At 40.0% G+C, this 20,891-nt stretch overlaps 1 protein-coding gene across 1 annotated transcript in view; it reads right to left on the bottom strand.

The window, feature by feature from the left end:
* The window catches only part of ARID4B (AT-rich interaction domain 4B), a gene marked incomplete at both ends in the record, with an annotated part of 73,090 nt that extends 52,743 nt beyond the window's left edge, over positions 1-20,347 (bottom strand). The window contains 7 exons of the mRNA XM_080717231.1: positions 994-1,132; positions 7,006-7,097; positions 10,429-10,508; positions 11,537-11,627; positions 14,075-14,140; positions 18,550-18,660; positions 20,342-20,347. Of these exons, the coding sequence (XP_080573357.1) occupies positions 994-1,132; positions 7,006-7,097; positions 10,429-10,508; positions 11,537-11,627; positions 14,075-14,140; positions 18,550-18,660; positions 20,342-20,347 (585 nt within the window). The remainder of the gene's footprint in view (positions 1-993; positions 1,133-7,005; positions 7,098-10,428; positions 10,509-11,536; positions 11,628-14,074; positions 14,141-18,549; positions 18,661-20,341) is intronic.
* Positions 20,348-20,891: the final 544 nt, after the last annotated feature.

The following is a 20,891-nucleotide window of genomic DNA, read 5'->3' as shown; positions in this document are numbered from 1 at the left end:
CTGGTTAAAAGAGGAGCACTTGGTGAAGAAAAACTGAAAAGGAGGACGACATGATTTTTCTGAGGAGGGCAGTGTCAAAGGCATGGACTGTGGGGCTGTAACCAGCACTGAGCACTCCTCAGAGTCACAGGCATGGAGGGAGTCACTATGAAGCAAGACTAAGGTTAAAGAAGCACATGCCCTGCCCAAATAAGTATGAAAAAATGGACATGAACCAAGAAAGAGGGCCTGGCCTGCTTTTTGTTATTGTTGTTTTATTCCATTGTTGGGGAAGGGCAGACAGTACTGGGATATGAACCCAGGGCATTCTACCTCATAGCTATATCCCCAGCTCTTTAAATTTTTATTCTGTGTCTTACAAAGTTGCTAAAGCTGGGTCACACCTAAAACCCTCCTGTCTTGGCCTCCTAATACCTGGACAACAAGTGTGCACCATCAAGTCCAGTTAAGTGTCTGTTTTGGGGCAGTCTAGACTTCATGGTGGATCTAAAAGTTTTACAAGCTGACATTATGAATTTCCTACCCTAGTGAGACTAGCACAATCAGTCCTCATCCAACTAGCTTCTAAGATTGCCAAGACTTTCCCATTCTCAAATGTCATCAAGAGTTCATTGTACTTACAATCTCGAAAGGTAAGTTTTATGTGATGCTAAAAGCATTAGCCCATTTTATACCTGTAAACAACACTACTAAAAACACCTATAATCCAGCTACTCAGCAGAAGGATTACAAATTCTAGGCCACCCTGGGCAACTTAGAGAGACCTTGTCTCAGCATAAAAAATTAAAAAAAACTACAGATGTAAGCTCAGTAGTATGGTGCCCCCTAGGTTCCATCCCCAGTATTGCAAAAACAAACGAAAAATTAGTAAGAAAATCCATATTTTCTTCATACACTGAAATAGTTTAACTTAACTATAGTTTATATTTATATTTATATTTTTATATATAAATATTTATATTTATATTTAATATTTATGCCGAAGCTACTCACCAGTGCAGGAAACCATAGAGCTTTCTTTTTGTCCAAACTCATGTAATCTACACACACAACTTTGCCCAATAGCTCATCAGTTTGTTTCCTGTCATCCTCATCTTCATCACTGGAGGAGGATGAAGACTCTTCTTCTGGTCTAGAGAGAGAAGAAAGTAAGATATTTCCACTCACCTTCACAAAGAGTAAGCATACCAAAGTGAATATACTTATATCACACAGGCCCGCAGAGCTTTTATCAGATCTCCTATCACCCAAAATATGGCTAATTTAGGCAGCTTCCTAAAATTTGAAGAAGTAGTAGAAAGAGTCCATCTTTACCACAAGGCCTATCACATTCCTTAAAATATTTCAGGTTACCTACTGCTATTTTAAAAGATTAAAGGGCTACAAAAGAAGAAAATTAACCAGTTCCAAAATCCTCAAAAATCTGAATGCCATATATTAAACATCTTGGTACTACACTAAAATATACCAGTTTCCTCTATCAGATTTTAGGAGTTAAGGAGCTAACAATCTTACAATCCCAGTATGATGCTAATTTTTTTTAAAAAGAGGAGGCAGATCTTTAACTGAGTTTAGAATAATGAGAAGCAATCAATAGAGATCACAATTATCTGTAGTACTGAATAACACAAACTAAGAATTCATAAAATATACAGAAGTTTCCTTAGTTATTTTTAAGACTATCTTAGAGTATATTATATTTTAAAATGCATAAAAGTACCAAATATTGGACTAGTAAATTACAAAAAGCTTAAGTGACAAAAGAAAAAGCAAATACACAAACCAGGTATTATTTCATCAATGTTAGAATTAAGTGAAAACTAAATCAAAAAGACCAAAACAAAATATAAAACAAAGATTTTCTCTTTTGAATTCTGTTCCAAGAAGATCCACAGTCAGTGCTAAAGAAAAGAAAGACTTCTAACAAGTGACTGCTCACAACACCCAATACAAGCAGACGCCAGAGGAAATGCTAACTAAACCAACTGAACATAGGTTCTTTTATTAAAATAAAAGAGAATAATGGCTAGCATTAGTGACCTATAAAGATGAAATGCTTTTGAGATAGTTAGCAATGACCAAGCTAACTGACTAAAGCACTGAACTGACAGATGAAAGCTATTCTAAAGCTTTGGACATACTTGAGGTGCAGTAGAACATGTCCTTGGAATGCTCAGAGTAGAGCAGGTGCTTAGAAGGCACGGCCCCGGCCTTGCTCCCCGGTACCAAATCAAACAAACAACAGCAAACACTGTCAAGTGGTCTAACTATTTAGTGATTTAGGGAATTCCAACATACTCCGATTTGCCTTCGATTTCTTTCTGGAGGGAAAGAAAGTCACATATTTCAATATAAATAAAATTAAGTAAAAAATATCATCTTAAGCGTTTGGAGAGACTGGGAACATCACTATTGACTTCCACAATCAGTCAAGTAACTTAAAAAATTATTTCATGGTAGAAACAAAGCAAATCTTCAGTTTGCCACAAAGCAAAAGCCCAATTTTCACTTGGAAAACGACTGGTGGGCACTAGGAAGATCTAACACCTTTATACTAGCAGACTGTGAACTCTTACATATGGACACAGAGCTTGGATACTAATGATTACAGGCTAACTCTGATTCCTGTTTGTTTCTTGTTTGTTTGTGGATTAAACCCAAGGGCATTCTACCTCAAAGTTACACCTCAGCCTTATTTTATTTTTCAACTTAGAAACAGGGTCTCACTAAGTTGGTGAGAGTCTCACCACTTGCTGATGCTATCCTCAAACCTAGGATCCTCCAGTCTCAGCCTCCCAAGTACTGGGATAACAGGTGTGCCCTCCCGCACCGAGCCTGTTTCCTATTTCATTAGGAGAGCTCCAGAGATGGGCGTGGTGCCAAAAACATTTTATAAAAGAGAAAAACAGCTTTCTAGATTAACATCCACTGACTTCCACATTAAACCTTTGTGCTCTGTTCTAGAACCGTCCCAACAGCGAAGGCCTCCCCTCCTCGCCTCTCCATGGCAGCTCAACAGCAGTTCCCACCACAATCGGCCTCGCTCTCTGGCTCTCCTGTCTATTTTTCTGCCTCTACTAGACCCAGTCTAGTCAGCATACTACTATTGCCCTCCGCATGCTGTTTATTTCACTCATTGTAAAGACAACAAAGAACAACAAAAGCCCTAACCTCACTCTTGCCACCATCTCACCTCATTCTCTGCTCCCCCAGACACAGGAAACACCCTCCTCCGAGCCTCCTCCAGTCACCACTGTAGTGCTCCTCCAACCTCCTGCTCTCTTAAGTTTTCCCTTTCTTGGGCACTGGGGCTTGGGGCCAAGGGCATTCTACCTCTGAGCTACACACCAGAACGCATCCTTTTTTTCTTTTTGAAGAAAGATCTCACTAAATTGCTGAGACTGGCCTCAAGCCTGCAATCTACGTGTCTCAGCCTCTCAAGTATTGGAACTAAAAGCATTCACCATGGCTCTGGCCTAACTCTTTTTCATTCACTGTTGACATAGCTCTTTTCTTGGTGACTAGGTATTAATTTACAAAGCACAACAAAATAATGCACTGCCTTTTAAAAAGAAAATCTAATGATGTCACTAGAAATAAAGCTAATTATTATCATAATATTAACAACTAATCCCTTAAAGCTGATCACACATCACTAATAATCATAAATTAGTAGTACATCAAAAAAGAACAACTTCACACTGCAGAGCATTATGGCCGACGCTTGTACTCCTAGTACTCGGGAGTCTGAGGCAGGAGGATCACAGGCTCAAAGCCAGTCTTGAAAACGAGGCAAGGCTCTCAGCAACCTACTGAGATCCTGTTTCTAAGTAAGAAATAAAATTAGGCTGGGGTATAGCTTGGAGGTAGCTTGCCTATGGGTTCAATCTCCAGCAGGAAAGTAAGAGGAAGGGGAGGGGAGGGGAGGGGAGGGGAGGGGAGGGGAGGGGAGGGGAGGAAAAAAAAGAACAAACAAATAACTTCAGGTAAGATATGAGACAAAGATGCCAGACAAAGAACAGCAAAAGATCAGATGCCAATGCAACAGTGAACTGACATTTCAGAGATTAATCTTAAAAAGCTATAGTTAGTCCAGGAAGACTGAAAACACACATGGTCTTACAAATTGCAACATATGGACTATATGGACATATGCATTTAAGAAAAAAAGAATTTTAGGTGTACATGGTGGTGCACACCTGTAATCCTAGTACTTGAGAGGCTGAGACCTGATGATCACAGGTTAGAGGCCAGGATGCAATAATGTAACATAACCATGTTTCAAAATGTTTTTAAATAAAAAGGACTGGAGATGCAGGTCAAAGATAGAATGCTTTTCAGTTCAATCCTAAGAGCACTAAATAAATAAGTAATAAGTAAATAAATAAATGAGTGAATAATTAAGGAAAGGAACTCCAGTCAAATTCTCTTTTTAAAATAAAGGAGCAGCCGGGTGTGGTGGAGCAGGCTTGTTATCACAGCATTCCGGAGGCTGACTCGGGAGGGTCACGGTTGGCAGACAGCCTCAGCTACCCTCTGCAACGTAGACCCTATTTCAAAATAAAGAATAAAAAATAGGGCGGGGTAGGGGAGTAGCTCGGAGGTGGAATGCCCCTGGGTTCCATCCCCAAACCCACAAAAAATGAATAAATAAATAAATGAATAAATAAATGAATACAGGAGCAAAGCCGGGCATTGTGGCGCACGCTTGTAATCCCATCATTCGGGAGACTGAGACTGGAGGACTGTGGTTCACCGACAGCCTCAGCTACTTGGTGAGGCCCTCCATAATTTAGTGACAAGACCACAGTGACCACTAATACTCACAGTAGAGGTCTTTGTTACTCATATTCCATTATACAGTTTCATTCATTTTCCTTTCTGGCTAAGACACTCAATTTTTTTTTTTTTTTTTTGGTGGTACCGGGGGTGGAACCCAGGGGCTTTCGACCTCTGGGCTATACTCCCAGACCTATTTTATATTTTATTTGGAAACAGGGTCTCCATACGTTGCAGAGAGCCTCACTACATAGCTGAGGCTGGCTTTGATCATCCTGTCTCAGGACACTCAATTTTTAAATGTCAGATCAGAAGAATAAACAATATCTACAATCTGAGTGTCCTAATTATACTCAAGTCACCAGCAAGCTAAGGCACAAGTCAGACATGAGTCACCAGATCATTAACAGAAATATTCCCTAAAAGATTTAAACAATTAAGGAAGAGAACAATGCATTACTCGAATCAGGTATAAAAAGGAAAGTGAGTAGCATTAAGTATTTTTACAATTCAATAATTAAGCCTTCTAATTTCCAATTCAAATGAGTATACACTTACTGTTAACTCTAATTAGGAGACCCAAGCAAGGCAGTGCTAGCAGTTGACAGGGGGCCTCGAGAGAATGTGCGAATCAAGCCCTGCTTCTTCCCTCCTGTGCTCCTTGGACTAGTTAGCATGTCCCAGATCCATTTCCCTAATTTTATTTATTTATTTGTTTTTGTGGTACTGGGGGTGGAACCCAGGGGGTCTTCTACTTCCAGGATATACTCCTAGACCTATTTTATATTTTATTTGGAAACAGGGTCTCACTAAGTTGCTGAGAGCCTCACTAAGTAGCTGAGGCTGGCTTCGAACCTGTATGATCCTCCTGTCTCAGCCTCCCAAGCGTGGCCACCACGCCCAGGCCCAGCTCCCGAATTTTAAGTAAGATAAAAATAGTTGGGTGTGGCGATACACCCTTGTAATCCCAGCATTTGTGAGGCTGAGACAGGAAGTTCTCAGTTCTCTGGCTGCCTCAGCTACTTAATGAGGTGCTTTGCAACTCAGTGAGACCCTGTTTCAAAATAAAGAATAAAAAACAGGGCTGAGAGTGTTGCTCGGAGGTAGAATGTCCCTGGGTTCCATCCCCAATACCACAAAACAACAACAACACTAAATATAAAAATAACCCCATGCATGTTAGCACACACTTGTAATCCCAGTGTTTGGGAGGCTGAAACGGGAGGCTCTCAGTTGGTGGACAGTGTCAACCCCTTAGTGAGACCCTGTTTCAAAATAAAGAATAAAAAATAGGGCTGAGGGTGTAGCTCAGAGGTAAAATGTCTCTGCGTTCCATCCCCAGTACCAAAAAAAAACCCAATTAAAAAATAATAATAATAATAATAATAATAATGCCCATCCCCGTGGGTTGCTGTAAGGCTGAAATATGAGATAACGCTTACCCAACTATCTCCAAAGGTCAGATACAATTAGGCTTTCTGATCCTATACATTGAATGAAAGCATTCACTTATACTAATGTTTTTAATAAATCAACTTATTATTTAATATATACTTTCACAAGATACTTTTAAATCCAATTAAAACATTCAGAATTATTTTTAAATAACACTAAGAAAACGTTAAAAGTAAACCCCTGTCCCATCCGCTCCAATGTCCTTCGCCATGGAGGCTGTCTGAGCCCCCTTAGCTCTTTTTCTGGTGGTTACTACTAAGAAGGGAAAACAAACACCGGAATGACAAAAAGGGGAGTACCTTACGTATGAACTTTCCTAAGTGCGAAGACGCTACGGGGCTCAGGAGAGAGAAAGGCATGTCAGGTTTGAGCACAGAACAGAGACGACAGACGGTTCACACAGAGGCAGCTCCGGTGGAGAATTAAGAATGGGCAAGAGAGTGGCACGGGAGGGAGGCGATGGAGACAAAAATAAACGGTTTGAACAGGCATGACAGAAAAGAGCCGACAGGAAGTATCAACGGCTGCATTCTGAACACAGCATCCAGAAACATGCGGAAGAAAGCAGAAGTAAAGAACAGCCATTAAGGTCTGCGGTGCAAGGGACGCGCTCCATCATCCACGGTGAGGACTCTGAAAGGACTACTGATTTCAAATTACTATTCGAGTCCATTAGCATTTTGCAAATTACAATTTAAAAATAAGACCTCTTGAAACAATACTAGAAGAAATGAATCCAGGCTCAACTAACAGTCATTAAAATGGACTTACATATGATTAGATCTTCTTCCTCTATTTGTTTTCTTTCCTATGACTGGAGTGCCAAAATGCTCAGGGTTGGTGAGTGGGAGCTGGTCTAATGTCTGTGGGTAAGAACATAAACTCATCAAAAATTATTACTTCCAACTGCTTGCTTTTTAAACCAATTAGTTTAAGAATACGTTCAAATTTTTAAGATAAACTTTTCTCCATGGAAGGCTAAAACACAACTTTCTTAAAGATAGAAGTTTCTAGTTTCAAAGATACTAGAATAAAGATGAATGAAAACCATTAGAGGAGGGGGCAAGGAAATTGATTTTCTCTCTAGATGATTCATTACCTATTAAAAGATTGACAGGCACCAAAAAATGATTAAAATACAAAACCAAACAAACAGCTCAGTGTGGTACTGGGGATTGAACCCAGAGGCATTGTACCTCCAAGCCATATATAACCCCAGCTCTACTTTTTATTCTTTATTTTATAACAGGGTCTCACTAAGTTGCAGAGGGCCTCACAAAAGTTTCTGAGGCTGGTCACCAACCCGTGATTCTCCTGTCTCAAAGCATGTGCCACCATGTCCAGCTTATTTTTGATATAATTTTGTTGAAATTAATAATGAACTGGACCATGAAAGGGAGAAGCAGCAACATGGAGCCGCAATTCATGTCCAGGAAAGTAGGAAGATCTTTATTTCAAAGTAAAAAAAGAGACTGAAGTAGACTTTGCCTTGTCTTATATCTAAAAACCATGCACCAGAAACTCCTGGAATCCATAATAAAAGGAAAGAAAATCCATATCCTGCTGGGTGTGTTGTCCCAGGCCTGTAACCCCAGTACTTGAGAGAGTGAGACAGGAGGATGGCAGGTTCACAGCCAGCTCAGCAATAAAACAAAAGGACTGGGGACGCAGCTGGGGTGGAGGTGGGGATATAGCTCTGTTATTCAAAATGGGATGCAGGAAATACAGGAAACTTAAGATTTTATGGAAACTTCATAGAGTTTTTAACTGCATGCAGTAGATGCAGAGAGAAAAAATAAAATAATGACTATTTTGGGGTAATACACAAATTATGAATGCTTTGTAGAAGTACTCAAACTCGAGGAGCACCAAGTACTGTGTGCATGTATGTCACTGTCAACATGATTTACATTATGTGAGACTATAATGAACCAAAAAAGGCATATTACAAAAAGAAAAATAATAATAAAAAAAATACCCAAACTCTCCTACAGATGTCAGGAAGTAGGCTGCATACTCAATGAGCAGGCAAAGACTAGAACAATTGATTTCAGTGTGGGAATTTGACTTGATATAAGTAGTTTTGTGATCTCATCATAAAATTCTGAAATTTAAGTCACTGTTTTTAAGTATACAGCTTATTAATGGCATTAATGAACCAAATATTTCTAGTATGATGTAGCTTTCTTCTCAAAGGCCAATGTTACTAGTAGTAATTATAATAGTTGAGTAGTCTTTCAAAAAATAATGCATTTTTTTAGCCAAGCATTAGTGGTGCACACTTGTAATCCCCGCATTTGGGAGGCTAAGTCAGAAGGATCGTGGTCCACAGCCAGCCTCAGCTACTTAGTGAGGCCTCTGCAACTCAGTGAGACCCTGTTTCCAAATAAAAAATAAAAAATAGTGTGGGGGTATAGCTTGGAGGTAGAACACACCTCTGGGGTTCCATCCCCAGTCTGGGGGGGGGGGGGGGGAGAAGCAAGGAAAATGCAAAACAATCAAAAGACAGAAGAAATTCAAGGTAGAAAACTCATGAAAGACATCATAGAGGAGAAAATATTTCTGATGATTTTAGAAAACAAGTAATATTTCAATAAATGGGAAAAAGAGGCCTCAGCGGGGACCAAGGAAACAAAGTATGAACCATAATTTACAAATATCAAATAGTCTAATAAAAGCAGAAGTACAGGGAATGGCAGAAACTGAGAATGAAAATCATAATACAGAGGACCCTGTCCCAAATTCTAACTTTAAATAGGAATCACTCATTGAAAAAGCAAAAAATAAATAAATAAATAAAATCTTCAAAACAAAAAACCGTGAGCCAGGCAAGGTGACACACACTTGTAATGCCCGCGCTTGGGAGGCTGAAACAGGAGGATCCCACATGTTTGAAGCCAGCCTCAGCTACTTAGTGAGGCTCTCAGCAACTTCATAAGATGCTGTTTTCAAATAATATATAAAATAGGTCTGGGAGTATAACCCAAAGGTAGAAAGCCTCTGAGTTCCACCCCCAGTACCACAAAAACAAAACAAACAAAAAAACATGAAGTAAAATAGCTTCATAAATATTATTATGTATCAAAAGAAATACCATTCCAGAAAAAGAGTTTTGCCAAAGTACTCATCAATTAATATTTATAGATTGGACTAGAAAATATAACATCCTTTGTAACGATATGCCTGCTTTTACAATTCTGAGTGGGAAACTGAGGTTCAAAGCTTTGCAAACCCTACATTCTTGTACAACTTTCTTGTTTCTTCTTATCTATTCACTTAGTGGCACTCAGGGGCATTCTACCTCTGAGCTAAGCACCCCCCCAACCTTTTTTTCTTTTGAAACAGGACCTCACTGGGTTTCTGAGACTCTCTCTAGGTTGCTAGGGCTGTCTTCAAACCTGCCATCTTCCTTGATCAGCCTCCAAGCACTGGGATAAAAGGTGTGCACCACCACACCCAGCTCTTACAACAACTCTCCAGGGAAGAACATGACTTAGGTAAATGGTGGTTGACAGCAATCATGTTCCTCACCAGTAAGTTGAGGATAATAACATTAACTGCAGAAATGTAACAAGGCACACAAAATAGCCAGGTCTCTGGTAAGTATTCATCATCTGCTCTGTGCCAGGCACTGCTGCAAGAACCAGACAGACAAAGGCCCTGCGTGCCTTGCTTGCAACAGGTCTAGGAGCACAGGCAAGAAGCAAAACAGGAAGTATATATAAAAGTTATGAAGTAAATTCAGCCAGTCTAAAAGGGAGAACGGAATGGAGGGACTGTTTCTCCACCTTGTTAACGTCAAGGTAGGAATGGAGAGGACTGCTCTAGAAAGGGCAACTAGGCAGGGCTGATATGAGGTGAGGCTGTGACTACTCATGATCAGCAGAGCTAGGGACTATCTGTAGTCTCTGCGCATCCTTAATTTTGACAGGGTTCAGACACCTCTTTCATAATTATTTACAAATTAAAGAAATTATGTAAAAGTACCCTAAACATCATTAAAGAAGGCTGTCAGGTTTTCTTTGTGGACAAATGCTAACATTTTTTCCTGGTGCTCCACAGGCACTCTGAAGCACACTGCACAGGCCACGTTACAGTGGCCGTGTGTACTAATGAATCTGCTAATTAACAGGTGCGCGGACTCAGCAACGCCCTCCACTGAAGCGCGCATCCGCTGCCGACACCGTCACTCACCTCGCTCTCAGCAAAATGCCTCTCTCCCTTCAGGCACAGGGACGATCGTCGCAGCGTCTTCTCATCCCCGTCGTCAAAGACTGTGACAAGTCGAAAGGGAAGCCACCGATGAACTCACCAAAGATTAACAGTACAATGTGCACTAGCACTTAACTGTCTAAGCACAAAGAGACTGCTAACAATACATTCGGAAATCAGCTCACATTTTATGTTTTCTAGTGAATAACTTCAAATATAGAGCTATCCCAGTACTTTTTTTTCTAATTTCTCATGAAAAAGAAACACACCTGAAATAATAATCTTCCCTAAAACAGGAAACATAAAATAAAAATTATAATTTGGTGTTTCAGGAGTCATGCTAATTAACACTTCTCAAAATGGTAAAGGCAAGATTTCCTACTGGTAGATATTGAAAGATCTACCTAAGAAACAGAAAGATTATTACTTAATAATTTCAAAGCGCACCTAATCACTGTATTTTCATTATTTGAAGTAGGGTTTCTCAACCTCAGCACTACACACACGTTGTACCAGATAGTTTCCAGCCTGCGGGTATTCAGCGGCAGCGCAGCCTCTGCCCGCCAGATGCCAGTTGTGCTTCCTTCCAGCTGTCACAACCAAAGATGTCTTCTAGAAAAGCTGTTTTCTTTAACTACTAGAGTAGTAAAGTACATGCCCTACAACTTGTCCCTTGTTCTTAATGCACACAACAGAGAAATATCAGGATGCTGTATCCACACAAGGACATTCTACCCAATAATTACTGTACTAATAAGACTGGCAAATCCTAAGGAAGAGAAAGCAAACTATGTTGTATCAACTATTATAAAATACAGTTAAAAGAAATACCTCTTTTATAAATCAACCTAACACTATGAACTCTACACTTAAAAATGACTGAAATAGTTAAAATTTCTGTAAGGTATACTTGGAAGTAAAAAAGGGTAGAAATTCATCAGCATAACACATACATTAAATAATCCCTATTATAGACATTTTAATATAAAATTTTACGATATTTTTGAAAAAAAAACAGTTAACAGTATTTTAAAATAAGTCTTATTATATTATGAAAACTAGATTTTCCAAAGAAAGTTTACTCTCTTACCTACAGTATACCAGCTCGCATCTGTTAATTTATTGATGACAGCTTCTTGATAAGCACCATCAAGAGTCTTCACTTCCACAATAGCTCCTACCTGAAATATTGAAAACAATGTCTTAAAGGTAAATAAATAAAACTTAGCTTTTTCTTCCCTAAACGACTGTATCACAGTGAAAAATAAAATTACTATTAATTTGATTTATGTTAAGATACCAGCAGTTTTACCCACCAGTGAAAAAGCAAACATAGTACAAGGAGCAAATAATATCTACGTATTATTATAAATACAATTTTGCTTTCTAATCCCTGAAAGAGTACTGGGAACCCTAACAGAGTTACCAGGCCACTCTGTTGAGATCTGAGCCTGTTTAGTGGTCTCTCTCCCCCATACTTCATTCTTCTTTCAATGAGACCGGAGAAGGATAGAGAGAGACAATTAAAAATATCTCAAGCCTGGCGTGGTGGCGCACGCTTGTAATCCCAGTACTTAGGAGGCTGAAACAGGAAGATCACAGTTCACAGCCAGCCTCAGCTACTTAGTGAGGCCTTTTGCAACTCGGTGAGACCCTGTTTCAAAATAAAGAATAAAAATAGGTCTGGGGGTGTAGCTCGAGGGTAGAATACCTTTGGGTTGCATCCCCAATGCCACACACACACAAAAAAAAAATTCTTGCCAACCTGTGCCAGGCAAACCAGACAGTTCCAAGAAAAAGCCATAGTGCTGAGTTTCTGAAGCAGAAACACAAGCAAGGCGTGGAGATGAAGGTCTGCGGAGTATGAGAAGGGCACCAAGTTTCTCGTACACGCTATGACCCTGCCAGAATTCGAGCGTGGCCAGTGACTGTGAGACCACGGCCAATCAATCACTTCACCTCCCTTTGGTTTCCTTTCCTGTAAAGAGGGGTCACAAGAAAAAAGTAAAATGTGCAAAACGACTTGGCACAGTGCTAGCCCATTCTAATGGTAAATATGCTGTGGCGGCTGAAGTTGTATTTTAACTGCACATGCCTTTGTCTTCGCATCCATGAAAATGATAAATGTACATAAAATAATAAATTTCCATAAAATATAAATAATGGAAAAATGACTTTTTTTGTGTGTGTGGTACTGAGGTTCCTGGAAGCCCTTCTACCTCCGGGCTACACTCCCAGACCTATTCTTATATTTTTATTTGGAAACAGGGTCTCTTAAGCCAGCGCGGCTGGCTCCGAACCAGCGCGATCCTCCTGTCTCCGCCTCCCAAGCGCGGGGATTACAAGCGTGCGCCACCACACCCGGCTTTTTTGTACTTTTATAAAAGTGATTTTCCGCCGGGCGTGGTGGCGCACGCTTGTAATCCCCGCGCTTGGGAGGCGGAGACAGGAGGATCGCGCTGGTTCGGAGCCAGCCGCGCTGGCTTAAGAGACCCTGTTTCCAAATAAAAATATAAGAATAGGTCTGGGAGTGTAGCCCGGAGGTAGAAGGGCTTCCAGGAACCCCAGTACCACCAAAAATAAAAAAATAAAATAAATAAATAAAAGTACAAAAAAAGTAAAAGTTTAAATAAAAAGTTTTACTTCTCCACAATATCTATTATATGTGCAAAATATTAATATGCATAGGGTCCGATTAAAAGTCTAAAAATTTAACAACAAAAACCAACAGATTGACATCTATATCTAACTCAAAATCAAACTTTTCTAGCCTCCACAAATGTCAGTTCAATTCTCTTAGCATTTAAATTCTCCAGCCAGGCTGATGTCCACTTTCAGACAGTAAATGGGCCAAAGAGCACAAAGTGGCTTCCCACACGTTCTCTGCAGCTTCCTTACCAGTAGAGAGAAATGTAGCATTGACCTCACTGATGAGTGAGGTGAAGATGAAAACAGTGAAATGAAGCTCTCTAGCTGTTAGGACGCACATGCGCATCACTGCCTAATGACGCTTAAAAATCTGTCTTAGCCTCCCAAGGGTCTGAGAGGTATCGGAGTATGTGTGTGTGCCTGTGTGTGGTGCTGGGGACTGAACCCAGGTACATTCTACCTCCAAGCTACATCTCCCATAACCTATCTTATTTGTTATTTGGAAACAGGGTCAGGCAAGTTGCTGAGGGCCTAAGTTGCTGAAGCTAGCTTTGAAACTGTGATCCTCCCATCTCAGCCACTCAAGCAGCAGGACTACATCCAACCGTAAATGGTTTCTTGGCATTAACTTCCAAATACACTACTAGGTTATTTAATATTAAATTTATTTTTCCTATTAGTCTTTTTGGAAAAATTTACTTATTTTGTTACTCAATAACAAAATAGTGGATTAAAAGGAAGTAATGAAAGCCGGATGTGGTGGTGCAGGCTTGTTGTCATCCCAGCATTCGGGAGACGAGACAGGAGGATCACAGTTCTTGGACAGCCTCAGCTACTTAGTGAGGTCTTCTGCAACTCAGTGAGAACCTGTTTTAAAACAAAGAATAAAAAATAGGGCAGGGGTGTAGGTAAAACGCCCCTGGGTTCCATCCCCAGTACCACACACACAAAAAAAGTAAATAATGAATAACAGAATTACCTTTAGTGGGCCCTTTATATGGTCATCCTGAACTTCCACTGTTGAAGAATCATGTCTAAAGGTCACCTAGAAATTATAAACTTAATTAGCCACCAAAAAGAGAAAAACAAACGCAACAGAAGCTCATCCATGCTCTTGTGATTTCTATTACAAGTAATAAAAACTAGCAGCTGCCTAATTTAAATGATTCCAAACCTTACGATTAATTGAAAAATTATTTAAACAGACAACTGCCCAGACTCTCACTTTATAAAAATAAAATTAACCTATGAATTACATCTATTGCTTGATGTTCTATGTATCCCATTTCATTCGAAATACTATCAGTTATTAAATGTTCTTTTCCTAAAAACTGAGAAAATAAGAAATAGAGCTCTCAGGCTTTGAGAGACTATGATCGTATGAGGGTGTACCTAATAGGAATCGGTATCTGCCAACATTATGGGAGGCTCAGCATTAACCTCAAACATCACATTCAGTTCCCGGCACCTGAGTGGCAGAGCGCTGACCTAACAGGCACAAGGCCCTGGGCTTGGTCCCCAGCACGCCCAAATAATAAGAAAAATTAAGTCTCTACAGCAACCCTTTTGGGCAGGTATCATTATTACCATTTTGTTGGGGAAAAAAAAACAACCTAAGGAACAGAAAGTGTAAGTAGCTGATCCAAGATCATACAGCTGGTAAAGTGAAGCTGAGATTCAGGTGTTGGCAACTGCATGAGCTCCAGAACTCTACTATACTTTAAATCTGCACTAAAGAAATAGAGAATGAAAAACTAGACATGAAAACATTTAAGTAAAATAAGGGGTTCAAGTTTAAATATCGAATTTATTGGAGAAAAGCATAATAGCTTCCACTATTCAGTTCAGAAAACGTTCCCTTATACAAGAGTTCATGTCAGAGTTTAGCCAGTAGCTGGCTTGCATCAGAACGACGTGGTAACCACCAGCGATGAAGGAGATGCCTTGTGCCCACAGCATCCCAGCACTTCAGCATCACTCAAAGTCACCATCACACTTCAGTTAAACCCTCTATACAGTTACTGTCTCCTTCATTTACACTAAATGCCATTTACAGACAGGCAGCAGGTCTTAGCACTACAGCTTCAAAACCTTATGTAGTTATTAGCACACAGCAAATACTCAATAAATATAAAATGGTAGTGAAGGAATGTATGAATAAGTTTGTTTTAAATGCACTTGCTTTTAATTATAAAGAAATTAAACTTGTTAAGATATATACTTTTAATTTGTTAAAACCATTAACACTGAATTAAAAAAAATTTTAGAGCATCCAAAAAATTAAAAGTCTGAAGCTGGGTGTGGTGGTGCACACTTGTAATCCCAGTATTTGGGAGACTGTGACAGGAGGATCCAGGTTCATGGCCAACCTCCGCTACTTAGTGAAGCCCTCTGCAACTTAGTGAGCCCCTATTTCAAAATAAAGAATACAGCCGGGGCGTGGTGGTGCATGCTTGTAATCCCAGCATTTGGGAGGATGAGACAGGAGGATTGTGGTTTGCTGAAAGCCTCAGCTACTTAGTGAGGCTCTTTGCAACTCGGTGAGACTCTTGTTTCAAAACAAAGAATAAAAAATAAAGCTGGGGAGTGCAGCTCTAAGGTAGAATGCTCCTGGGTTCCATCCCCAGACCCGCAAATAGGTGTAGCTTGGGAAGCAGAATGCTCAACACCACACACACACACACACACACACACACACACACACACACACACTCTTAAAATAGGAATTGTACGAGGTACAAGGTACTCTGCAATCAATAGAGGAATACAGCTTGGGCGTGTGTGCTGGTGCACACTTGTAATCCCAGTACTCAGAAGGATATGACAAGAGGACTGCAACTTCTCAGAGCAATTTAGTGAGATCACGTTTCAGAATAAAAAATAAAATGGGGCTTGGGGTATGGGTCAGATGTAGAACACGCCTGGGTTCAACACACACAAAAGAGAGGCAGTAGCGCCAGGCACTGGAGCTTTGTTCCTTTGATTTATGTCAAGACAGGCAATACTGCTAAGTGCCACTTCCTGTTTCACCCACCACACAGGGATGCCTAGCAAGGGTGCAATCAGAGCTAAGCTCTGGCTTGTGCTTCGTAGGCCAAAGCATGGCTCCTGGGTGGCACAGACCCTACTCAGAGAAAACAACTTTTTCAAACTGGTACGAAAGTGGTGTTTGTCACCAAGCTCTACAAAGGAGGATCTCTGGAGGGAGGGCTTTTGTCTAATTCATAGGAAAGTGTTACATGTGCTATCAGCAGCCCTAAAAAAGTGAGAAAATTGATAAAAAAAAAAAAAAAGATTTCATCTCCAGGATAGTGGTGGCCAAAAACTAGGTGCTCAGGGAACACCAGTCCATGAAGCCAGAACAAAAAATGTCACTGTAGAAATGCTGTAAGAAGCTGGGCGTGGGGGCGCACGCTTGTAACCCCAGCATTCGGGAGGCTGAGACAGGAGGATCGCGGTTCGCAGACAGCCTCAGCTACTTACTGAGGCCTGGTTTCAAAATAAAGAATAAAAACTAGGGCAGGGGTGTAGCTCGGAACTTGAATGCCCCCGGGTTCCATCCCAGACCCGCCAAAAAAAATTAAAAAAAAAAAAAAAAAAAAGAAGAATGCTGTAAGAACACTCACTAAACCACACTACCAAGGAACTCAATGCCCCACACCTTTGGAAAGGGAAGACAGGATGGGGCCTAGATGGCCATTTTACAGTCCATACAAGGAGAGAGGGAACAAGCACATGGGCAAGGTAAAAGCTCCAGAAGAGACTCGCTCTCCATGGCAAGTGCAGCACCTCTTCAGCCTGCTTACTTGTTGCTAATCAAATTAGTGGTTGACATGGTATGTTTATAAATCCACTGAGGACAAAGTTAAGGTCAACCTCATCCTCATATCCTCACCCTCCTTCCCATATATTGGCAAGTGAGTTAATAACTACATTTAAATATTTTGCCTGTCACATATTTTTTAAATATAAAAGCATCTTTTGCTAATAACCCCATCGTCAAACTCTTTTTTTCTTTGTGGTAGATTTGCTCATTTTAAGAGAGTGCTCCACCACTGAGTACTCTCCCTCAGCTCCTTTTTGTCTTTGAGGTGAGGATGTTACTCGGGCTGGTCTTCACACTCCTGGGCTTAAGGAATCCTCCTGCCTCAGCCTCGGAAGGAGCTAGGACTAGAGGCAAACACCACCCAACAAGCGCAGGATAATTTATTAAAATGAAAGTAATAACATCATTTTTTCATTATCTAAGACAAAACTCATGTACTATAAAAAGATTTTTGAAGAAAAGCAAGGGATAAAAAAATCAACAATTTAATGTACCTTACTTCATCATTATTAAGACACCGTCATGTCCCAATTACATGGTAAAAATGAGAGAGGATGTCTTAAAACTGTTTATAACTATTTTGCTATGATGGCCTCAGAGAAGTCATTAAGCCCTTATAAGCCTTATTTTTCTGATAATAAAATTAAGAAACTAATCCAGATGACTTTCAAAGTCCTTTCCAGCATTAACACACTAAGTGTGTGGAGGGGGTACTGGGGATGATTCTACCTCCAAGGAGGGACATTCTACCTCCAAGCTACATCTCCGTCCTTTATTATTTTTTGTTTGAAAAAAATATTTTGCTAGGTTAGTGAAGATCTCACCATGCTGCTGAGACTCTCCTGAACCGACAGTCCTTCAATCTCAGCATCTTAGCCAGCCAAGTGCTGGGTTCATGGCATGTGCCACCACCACACCTGGCCCATTATAATTATGCCAACTGGAATACTATAAAATCACTAATAACCCAGGCATGGTGGCAGAGCCTATACTTCTTATACCTGGAAGGGTGAGACAGGAAGACATCTTCAGGAAATAGTGAGGGACTCCTCAACCTAGCAAGACTGCTTCCAGATAAGAAAGAAAATCAGACGGGGAGGAGGGTACAGCTTGGAGGCCGAATGCCCCTGGGTTCAATCCCAGTACCAGGAAGGAAGGAAGGAAGGAAGGAAGGAAGGAAGGAAGGAAGGAAGGAAGAAAGAAAGAGGGAGGGAAGGAAAGAAAGGAAGAAAGGAAGAAAGAAATAAATCACAAATAATGCTTTGGGAGTATTTTTTAAACCATTAATCCTAAAAACTCTTTTTTTTTTTTTTTTTTTTTGCGGTACTAGGAATGATGGAACCCAGGGGCATTCTTCCTCCAAGCCACCCCTGAGCCCTACTTCTTATTCTTTACTTTGAAAGAGGGTCTCACTGATTTACAAAGGGCCTCATTAAGTAGCTGAGGATGGCCTGAAACCCGGATCCTTCTGTTTCAGCCTCCCGAATGCTGGGATTACAAATGAGCAATACCACGCACGGCTTCCTAAAACCCCATTATTGCAGAAAAACAATTCTTAGATACAGTCATCAAACAACAGCTTAAAGATTAATCAAAATATATATTTAAAAAATTTACACATACTATACCTTGACTTTAACCAGTCTTTTTGCCGTCTTGATCTTGGCCTCACAGAAGGCTCCTCTGTATTTAGCACTAACATCAGTGCCCACTGTCAAATAAGGAGGCTCATCAAGGGCCTAAAAGTGCAAGGAAAGAGAATTAGATTTAATCTGCTTAATTATCTTCCACCATCAGAACTGTGGATCTAAATCTGTTTTAGATATAAAATTCATAAAAGTGGAATGTAATTTTAACAAGCCTAGCTACAAAATACTATAAATAAAAATATCAAATGTCTATCATAAAGCCATTTTGAATATATTAAGTGTATATAAAGGCATATTTTTCTTATAAAACACACACAGCTGGTGGTGTGGACTAACTCACAAGCATGGCCTTTAATCTCTAGCTTCAGTCAACCATTCCTTTACTTACTCATCAATTATTTGTAGCTTGGCATGGTGGCACACACCTATAATTTCAATAATAGGAAGGCTGAAACCGGAGGACCACAGGTGTAAGTCCAGTCTCAGCAACTTAGTGAGACCCTGTTTCAAAATTTAAAAAATAAAAAGGGCTGGAGGTGTAGTTCTGAGGTAAAATGCCCTTGAGTTTGATACACAAGACAACCCCACAATTTTTTTAACCCATTATACTACCACTTAAAGAGAAAGGTCCATTTGCTAGATGGTGGATCTTCATTTTTATATTGTAGCACTGGGGTTGGAACCCAGGGGCATTTACTTCTGATTTATACTCCTAACCCTATTTTATTTTGAAGAAGGATCTCACTAAGCTGCTGAGGCCTCTCTGAATTGCTGGGGCTGGCCTCAAACCTGCGATTCCCAAACACGAGGAATACAGGAGTGAGCCACCATACACAACTTAGATTCAAGACTGAAAAAAACCCTTCTAGTATTGAGGCTGAATCGTGGCAGCCATTCCAATTCAGAATCGGTTTGTTATTCCTCTAGACAAGACTAAGGTAAAATAGTATAAAGAAAAAAGAAAATAAACATGTATTCAAACTACTGGTGAAAAACCATACAAAGAAATCCAATCTAAGATACCTGAAACAAACTACTGAACCAAAATATTTCAAATGCTTTCGTATGGGTTCACTTACTCTCCTACCATAAAATACACATGTAGTGAAACTCTAGCAAATCCCTGTTTAAAATAAATAGATGGCTGGATGGAGGGATAGATAGATAAATGAATGAATTGCTGAGAGTTTAACATGGAAGTACATTACTCTTGGGTTCAATCCCCAGTACCAAAGGAAAAAAAAAAAAAAAAGGAAGCAAGATTTTGGAAAATCAGTTTACTAAATGAATTCCTTTTCTGTATCATCTCGGAAGATTCATAAAGATAATGAGTAAATTTAGGGCATTTTCCAATCTATTTGTCCAAACCCCTTTCTATTAAAACCTATTAGCATCCTATAGAAATAGAACATAAAGTACAAGATGTTGTCAGCATAGCAATGAATAACAAATCTATTAGTTTCACTTAGATTTGAAAATAAATTCACCCAAGAGTTTTAACTTTTTTTTTTTTTTTTTTTGCAGTACTGGAAATAGAACCCAGAGGCATTCTACCTCTAAGCCCTATTTTTTGTTCTTTATTTTGAAACAGAGTCTCACTGAGTTGCAAAGGGCTTAAGTAGCTGAGGCGGTTTGCGAAACACAATCCTCCAGTCTCAGCCTCCTGAATGCTGGGGTTACAAGATTGTGCCACCACACCTGAGTTTTAACACTTAGAAGACAACAGATATTTCCATGCTACAACAAAAGTGCTAAGATTTATATTTAGTACCTCCATAATGGCCACTTGACTCACGATGTATGAAGTTCATAAAAAGTAATTTTTAAATTGGGCATGGTGGCACACAGTTATAATTCCTTAGTACTTAGAACTGTGCGACAGTACTTAGAAGGATGAGACAAGGCCACCCTCAAGTTAGGGTGGTACAACTTAGTGAGGCCGTTTCAAAATAAATAATAAAAAGTAGGGCTGAAGGTACAACTTGGGAGTAGAATACCCCTGGGTGGTTCAACCCCCAGTATCACAAAAATAAATAGACAAATAAAAGTACAGATAGATGAGCTGAAGGTATAGCACAGAGGTAGAATGCCCCTTGGTTCAACCCCCAATACAAAAAATAAAGGTATTTTTTAAAAATCGTATTTACAGCCGGGCGTGGTAGCACAAATAATCCCCAGGCTTGAGAGGCTGACACAGGAGGATCCCACAGGTTTGAAGCCAGCCTCAACTACTCAGTGAGGCTCTCAGCAACTTAGTGAGACCCTGTTTCCAAATAAAATAGAAAAATAGGTCAAGGAGTATAGCCTGGAGGTTGAAAGCC

Source organism: Muscardinus avellanarius (assembly GCF_963383645.1).
Source record: "Muscardinus avellanarius genome assembly, chromosome: 20".
Taxonomy (NCBI): domain Eukaryota; kingdom Metazoa; phylum Chordata; class Mammalia; order Rodentia; family Gliridae; genus Muscardinus; species Muscardinus avellanarius.
The sequence above is the reverse complement of the archived record's forward strand: the minus strand, read 5'-3'. Positions and strand labels throughout refer to the sequence as shown.